The sequence below is a fragment of the Capra hircus genome, chromosome 19, assembly GCF_001704415.2.
Source record: "Capra hircus breed San Clemente chromosome 19, ASM170441v1, whole genome shotgun sequence".
NCBI lineage: Eukaryota > Metazoa > Chordata > Mammalia > Artiodactyla > Bovidae > Capra > Capra hircus.
In genome coordinates this window covers 20,193,085-20,201,253 of record NC_030826.1, presented here as the reverse complement: position 1 = coordinate 20,201,253, position 8,169 = coordinate 20,193,085, and the positions used below count along the sequence as shown (strand labels likewise).

Genomic DNA, 8,169 nt, shown 5'->3' with positions numbered 1-8,169 from the left:
AACCATGTCAAGGTCCTCTGATCCAAGAGCCATTTGGTCTCACCTCCCAGGCACTCGAGTCCTCTTCCACTCTGAAATGAGGCGAAGGCAGCCACAGAAGGTGGTATAACCTTCCTCTGGATGCAGAAGGCCAGTTCCCCATTCAGTAGCAGTGTATGCAAAGTAGATGCAGGGAGGGGGGTGTTGCATCTATTTAACTGTCCATTAAAATGGCCCCACGCCCATCACCTCTGCATAAACCCAGGCTTCCAAATTGCCAACCCCTGCTACGTGCAAGCACCATGTGGTTCCTGCGCCTGGTAATTGCTGTGGTGTTTGTTGAGCTGTATTTGCATTCGATTGTCATTTAACTTTCCATCTTTCTCCTTCAATCAAACCAGGAACTGGGCTTCTACAATTGATTATTCATTTTATTTTCAGCCCCTTGGTGGGTTTTTAGAGTTTCCTTCATTAGTGCCACAAACTTGAATCCTGGGACTTCAGTCACATGGAGGGGGAAGGCCTCCTCCCACCCATCCCAGGGTTCCTACGTGAAAATAATCTAGCCAGCATCACGGATCTTAAGTCCTACCCCCAGTCTCTTTGCTTCAGCACCTGCCTCATTTCTGCCCAGCCAGTGGCATTAAACATTTATGGAGCTGAGGAGGATCAAAGACCTTGGCTGGGGGTGGTGGGCAGGCTGGAGGCCTCAGTCCAGAGATGGAAAGCAGCTCACATCAGACCCTTTTCTGCTGCTGTCTCCCCCCACCTGGGCTCTTGCTAGGGTTGATCTGGTCCTCCTCCCAGAGCAGGAGCAAATGCTGAGGAGTCAGAACTCCCATTTATGAGAGCAGGGCCCTCCTCCTGCCCCTAAATTCAAAGGGTTGATTTTGGATTCTCTGGGAAGCCTGGCTGGGTCTTCCCTAGTGGCTCAGTGGTAAAAAATCTGCCTGCCAATGCAGGCGATGAGGATCCATCCCTGGGTTGGGAAGATCCTCTGGAGAAGGAAGTGGCAACCCACTCCAGCATTCTTGCCTGGGAAATCCCATGGACAAAGGAACCTGGTGGGCTATAGTCCATAGGTTCGCAGAGTCAGTCACAACTCAGCAACGGAGCAGGCGTGTACAAAGGGAAGCTTGGTGGGAGCCATGGCATCCCAGACTGTTCCGGATGCTGCAGGGTCTTGGAAACACACCTGAGGGAGTGGGTTGAGGTGAGCAGGCTTCCCTGTGCCCCAGGAGTCTCTGGACAGAGGTGGTAGCCCCTGCCCCTGCTTCCCTGAAACTTCAAAACCTAGTTGGCTCCACAAGATGTAGTTTTGGTTTGAAAGCTGTCTTGAAGACTAATTTTCTTCTTCTCTCACTCAGAAAGGAAATGTCATCCAGGCACTTCAAAATAAGTCACCAATGTGCCCGTGATGCCACAAACTGATGGGCTGTTTGGAAGTGGGGAAGTGAGGCTGGCTTCTCCAGGGGGCTGTGCTGGATGTCTGGCACTCTCTGGCCAGAGGCTAGGAGGGTCCCTGAGGTTGGAAAGCCCCTCTCTAGTTCCCAGTCCTAATGCAGCAGCTGTAACTCAGATCCCTTCCCCCACCGTCTGAGTGAGCAGTGAACCCCTCAGTTCCTATCACTGGCCTTGGTCATTGAAAACCCACCTTAAGAATTTCAGATTCTCTGGTTTTGGTGTAAATATCTTTGTGATGGCATAATCCTTTGCAGTATTGCCACTGAGGATGTCCTATGACTCAGACGACCACAAAGCCTGGCCCCCACCTGCTCCAACACTTCCTCCTGTGTCCCTACAGACACTCCCTGCCCCACCAGAACCAGTCTTCTCACTGACCCCAGATCATCTTGCATTTCCCACCACCTCGTATTTGCATAAGTCACTCCCTCCACTCTGGATGCCCTCCTTCTTCCTCTCCCCTGAAACCTCAGGCATAATTAAGGCTAATTTCACGGGACTTCCCTGGTGGTTCAGTGGCTAAGACTCCATGCTCCCAATGCAGAGGGCCCAGGCTTGATCGCTGGTCAGGGAACTAGATCCCACATGCTGCAACTAGATTCTGCATACTGCAATGAAGATCAAAGATCCCGCTTATCTCAACCAAGACCCAGCAAAGTCAATAAATTTTTAAAAAACAATGCTTTTTAAAAAATTATCAACCAAAAAAAGGCTGATTTCAGTCAACCCATCTCCTATGTGAAGCTCTCAGCGACCTCCCTTCACCCCCAAAAGCAATTGTCCCCTTCTCCATTATCTCACAGCATGAATTTAGCACCAATGATATGCCATGGGCATGCCATCATTTATTCACAAATATTTATTAAGCATCTACTATATGTGGGGCACCAGTAAGGTTGGGAGTGGAAGAGATAGACATGTTCTGTGCCTTCAAAGAGTTGACGACTAGTACAGAAAACAATTAAGCAAGCAATTACATAGACAAGGAGGTCCAAGACCCTCTGGGGTAACAATCAGGTGGGGGGCACAAAGCAAAGAGGAGAAACAAGACCAGTAAAGGGAGCCTTGCAAGTCTCCCCAGGCTGCCACTTTCAAATGCATATACGACTTGAGCGCATTGTAAATCTGTAGCATAGAGCTCAGTGTTCCCTAGGGCATCTTATTGTACTTAATTTGTGGGTGATGCTAAGATCTGGGCAGAATGAGCCCCTTGAAGTGCATGAGATAGGTGTTGACAGAAACTCTACTGCTTCCCAATTTGGTGCAATCTCTGCCTCAACCTAGCTAGGAGCCCATGGCAGAGAGCCCACATTGACCATCTTTAGGAGAGAGGGGCAGACAACCTAGGTGCATATTTTCCCCATGATGCAAACCCATCCTCTGAGCTCAGGGCAGGATGATGAATTCTGGGACTTGTAGTCTTTATTGGACAACCCCCACCCCCTCCTATGCGGTTAGTTCAGGCAATAAAAACCATGATGTGACAGGTTCCTAAGCTCCTCCTTTTTGTGAGTATTGCCCAGCTTATCAAGGAGCCCAGCTTCCACCAGCCTCCAAATTCGCATGAATCATCCTGGCACACAAGGTTCATCCCTGGGTCATGATTCACCCTCCTCTGCCCAAGTTATGTAGTTCAGAGGAGCCAAAGAATCAAGGAGGAGCTCAGAAATAACTTCAAGGAGGAATCTCTTGCCATTTGCCAGTATTTCCTCTCCTGAGCCGCAAAACCTTCTACCTCCATCCTCTGTTGGCAGCTCTCTTCCTCCCTCCCCTCTGCATCTTCTTTCCTGGCTTCCTCTCCTTACCTCTGATTCTTTTGTCAAGTCCCCTCCCTTCTGCCATCCATCTGCTACTGCCCTCTTTTTTCTCAGCTTCTTGAAATGATTGTCCAGAAATCTTCTCCCAGTGATACCCCCAGATAATTCTACATGCCACCTGCCTGTTGTCTAGGCTTCTTTACAGCCATCAAGGTAACTCCTCAGAGCCCACAGCAAGAGAATCTAGAGAGAATCTGAGAAGTAGAGCTGAAAAATTGTGAAAGTAGTAAGGACCAAAAGACTCTGAGGAATGACTTCAGAGCGGAAGTCTTGCCACCTGCTTCCAGGATGAGATAAGGAAGGGCATTGGAAAATGACTGGGGTCTGGATGCTTTGGAGAGGAGCCAAGTTCATGTGCAAAGACCTAAACAGAAAGCTATTCTCCCTGGGAGCCGCAGGAAGTTCAGCCCTCTTCTTCCTCTACAAGGAGAATAACATCGGTCACAGGATGATGTCCCATTTGTCCATTGAGGCTCTTCCAGTGAGCTCATCCTTGGAGCCAGAAAAACCTCTGGATCTAAACATCTGCCTCAGGAATCTGATTGCCCCCTTTGCTGTTTTGTGACTCACTGGGGCTCCTCAGTCTAAGCAGAGCCTTCAAAGCTTGTTCTTCCATGTCCTTGAATGGTACCACTTTCCTGGCTACCCCCCTGGCCTTCCTTCAAGCCTCTATCTAAAATAATCCTAGGGAAATGCCCTCACACTCCACCGCCACCCACCCCCCCCCCCATGCCTATCCCATTTTCTCCACCAGTTCCAGGAACCTGCAGGGGTAGATGTGAAGGGTCTGCTCTCACTGGCTAGCACTGTGGTTTCTTTGCTCCTGTAGGGGGGCCAAGGCAGGGTCCTGGAGATTCAGGGTCACATGCAGACCCAGGATACTACCTTCACTTGCCCACAATTTGGCCAAGTTAGCTCCTGCCAAGTGTAGAATGTCTTCCCAGGACACGAGTACTACTGGCTTTTAACTATAATATCAGGATAATTAAGCTTTTCTGTGAGCACAGTTTGCTGCTGATGCAGCTGCCTGGAGCCCTGGCATTTATTGAGCGCAAAGTAATAATTTATTGTCCTTTGTACGTTCAAAAGCCATCTTCATTATAGGCTCAGGACGGAGCTGCCACAAGGGCACGCGGGCCTCGCCAGCTGCCTCATTCGCGAACGCCTTCCCAGGTCACCCTTGGCGCCCTCAGGTACCAGGATGGGGTGGGGAGAGATGGTGACAGGGTGGCTCTCTCACGGAGACATCAGGTTAGAACCCCACCTCCTCGGTAGGCTGCTAATGAGAGAGAGGGCGGCAGACTTGGCTGGGCGTGGGCAGCTGGGAAAGGCGGGAGCCGTGTGCCCACGTTAGCAGGGAAGTCCTTCCTCAGAGCTGGCGGCGGCGCAGGGAGGCTGTCCTCCCGCCGCTGGGTCTTCTGCGCCTTTGCTTGAGACTTTACGGTAAGCCGCTCCTCCCGCGCCCCCGCCCCCAGCCCCGCGCGGCGATCCCCGGCGCCGACGCCAGGCGCTGGCCGTGGTGCTGATTCTGTCAGGCGCTGGCGGCGGCGGCGGCGGCAGCCACGCTCCCTCTTCCCGGGTCGGACCCGGCACTGTCCCCCGCGCCCGAGCCCAGCTGAGCTCCCAGCCCTCCCGTCGCTGCCCCAATCTGGGGCGCGGCCGCCACCGGCACCATGCGCCCGGCAGCCCTACTGCTCCTGCCCTCGCTGTTGGCGCTCCTGGCTCACGGTAAGGGACCCCGGCGTCCGGCGGCAGGGGCAGGGTCCCGGGGGTGGGAAGAGAAGATTGTCCCCGAGCTCAGCTCCGCGTATCTGGCTGCCCAGCCCGGGCACCGCGCTCCGCCGGCTGCTCTGACCCCCGCGCCGGCCAAGCCGGGCGGGGCGCGGGCTCCGCGGGGCGGGAAGCTGCCGCTGCTCCCGCCATTCGCACCCGCCCGAGACCTCGCCTTTAATCATCTCTCCGGATCTAATGGGATTTCTCAGCTGCAATTCATCACGCCACCCCCTCCCCGCACACACTCACGCGTTCACCCGCGCGCTACCTCTCCACACTCCCCGGGCGTCTAGGAGCTTTGAGGCGCGCGTGCCGGGGGGAGAAAGACACAGGGCAGTGAGTCGGGACGGTCCCGCTGGCTGCCCGCAGTCCCGCCTCCCTTGTCGCCCGCCAAACTTCGTTCGACTTTGCCGCCGGTTCTGGGGCCTCACAGCGGAGGGACGGGGCCAGATGGCGGCGGGACCCGAAATTGGGACTTCGCCCACCTCTCTCCGCCTTGGCGCTGCCACGTAGAGGTCGGAATTTAAGAGTACCATTCCAGGGAGAAACTCGAGGGGCCCGGGGACCCCTATCTGGCTCCTTGCTCTGCCTTGGGCTGCAACAGCTGAAGTCTTGGGATAAAAACTCCGTCCTCCTCGGAGCCCTTTCCTTGCACCTTCCACCCTTGCACACCCCCAGAGCTCTTCCTCCCTCCCGGCCTGCCGTCCTGCTCGGGCCCCCACCCACACCATGGCCGAAGACTCTTCGCGGGAGGACTGGCACCCCACCCTGAGGTCCTTCCTCCGTCCCCCACTTGCAGTCAGGGCTCCAACTTCATCAGTCCTGGGTCGAGGGAAGCTTGGCCATGAAGTGGGCAGCAAGGGAATGTTAGGGAGACAATGAGGGGTTCTGTGCCTTGAGGAAGGAAGGTTTCTGAGTCTGTCTCCATGCAACCTGCCCTGGCTCAAACAAACACTCATCAAAACTGCGGGCACCCACTTCTTTCTTCCACTGCAGCCAGTCGGCTGGCGAGATCGCTGAAATCTTGCTTGGCATTGGGACCCGCCATCCCTTAGGCATGTGGTTAGTAGGGCATGATGCAGAGGAGGAAGAAGGTGGGAGTTTCTAACCTCATCATTCCACCTTCCCGGGCCTCGATGGAGCTCAGCACAGTGGAGATGGGGCCAGATTGGGCTCCTGGACCGCAGTTTTCTTTGCTCTGTGTCCTCAGAGACATGGAAACCTCTCTCTGAGCCTCTAGTTCTAGTAGCACACAGCCAGGTATGCTCGCTCTGCTCCCTGGCGGCCGGTGGCCTTTCCCGGGTTCTTTTGTGATTCCAGGAATTCAGTACTATGTGTTCCCGTTGAGGGAGAGGGAAAAAGTCCCGAACGCCCTGCTGCGATGGGGCAAGGAGAAGGGAGAGAAGCTTGCATCCTGGCCCAGCTGTCGGAAAATGTCCCTGGGAGTTTGGGACACATCTTGAGATTGGGCCACATTCTTGCGCTGGACAGCTCCCTTGGGTTGCAGAGCCTGTGTGTGCCTCCTAATCTATAGTCCAAAGGCTCCCGTGAGGGTGTGTGGGGCTGCTGTGAATGTAGTCAGGGCCCAGAGTGTCTGGAGCAGTAGGTCCAAGTGTGTCTGTGCTTCAGAAGGTCTGGATGTTGCATGAGGGCTCAGCAGTGAGTGGGTGTGAGGAGTGTGGAAGGCCGCTAGTGTGCGATGCAGCCTCTGCCAGAGAGTTCCCTGCAGGGCTAGAGTGAGACTGCGGGTCTCCAGGAGGATGGCTGGGGTGTCCGGGAGCCTGGCGGGGCCTTGCTGGGGGGTCATGGGTGTGAGCATGGAGAAGAACCGGTTCACTCTGTGGCCGAGAGTCTATGTGTCTCCAGCCAGTGTCCCTCCCTGACCCTCTGGACCTCTCCAGTGCCCAAGAGACTTCTCCCCCAAGTGGTATGTGGAATAGGGGTCTGCCTGCTTGGAAAGATCTTTGTTTATACCCACCCCCCAAAGGAGAAGAGGAAGCAGCCCAGCAATGCCAGGCATGAGGAGAGAAGGCCTGGACCTGGGCCAGCCATGGTGCACCTCTTCCTCCCAGCAGGGCTGCAGGGTCCCAGTCCCTGGGGTACTGAGTGGTCTCACTGAGAGACAATGCACTGGGCCATCTCAGGACTCCTGGGGGCTTCAGCCATGAGAAGGAGGCCCCAAGCAGTAAGGGCCTCAGGCTGTGAGCGTTTGCGGCCTGAATGTTGCATCCCTCAGTCTCGTGGACTCGAGAGGGGAGCCTCAGAGCTTTGCTCACGTTTAGGCAGAGAGACACAGATGCAGCCAGAAGTGACCCATAAGCGGCGGGAGATGGGAGAGGTGGAGACCTAGAGGGGCACAGCAAGATGGTGCTGGGCCAAGCTCAACCCCATGGGCTCAGCTCTCTGCTCCCTCTGCAGCCGCGGGGGCACAGTCAGCATTAGGCTTGAGGGGCACCGTGAGCCACCAGTAATCCTCCCTGCAGTTGGTAGCTGGCGATCCTGCCACGAGGTGGGAGGAAAGCGGTTTGGGAGGGGCAGCGTGTGCCCAAGCCTGCTGTGTCAGTTTAATGATTTTTAATGAGCAATTACCTTTAGTCATTCTCCTAATTTCTGAATATCAATAAAGTTAATTAAACTCTGCATGTGTGAACGTGGCCTGGGGAGACGGTGAAGGTGGAAGTTGCAGAAACTGGGGTGAGACTTGGGTGTCCAGAGGCAGAGGCTCCCTCCACTGGCTGTGTGACCTTGGACCTGATGCTCCCCATCTCTGAACTCTGATGGAGTGTTCGGTGGGAGGAGTGAGGGAGAGGACAGGAAGTAGGGGTCATTCATTGTGCCAAGAACTGGGGAACGGGGTCTGGAAGGCAAGAAGAGAAGGAAAACCTGGCCTCCAGGAGCCCTAGTGCTGAAGGGGTTAACAAACCAGGGCTGCCTTAACCTGAAATGGTAATTGCTGCTTCCTGCAGACTCTGTGGTAGGTGCTGGAGTCTCAAGGTACATTCCTGAGTCTGGGGGCTGAAGCCAAAGCTAGCGCCAAACCCTTCTCCCTGTTGCCCAGCCTGGCACATTGTGAGAGTGCCGGGGACAAGGCTCAGTGGGAGACAGTCTAGATTGTACCCAGAGCCCCGGGGGTTGA

The 8,169-nt window shown here is 55.0% G+C and overlaps 1 protein-coding gene across 2 annotated transcripts in view; it reads left to right on the top strand.

Moving 5' to 3' along the window:
• Positions 4,747–8,169, top strand: part of SEZ6 (seizure related 6 homolog) — a 48,163-nt gene continuing 44,740 nt past the window's right edge. For both annotated transcript variants that reach the window (XM_018064332.1, XM_018064333.1), the window contains exon 1: positions 4,747–4,988. In XM_018064332.1, coding sequence (XP_017919821.1) covers positions 4,934–4,988 — 55 coding nt within the window. In that variant the 5' untranslated portion in view covers positions 4,747–4,933. The remainder of the gene's footprint in view (positions 4,989–8,169) is intronic.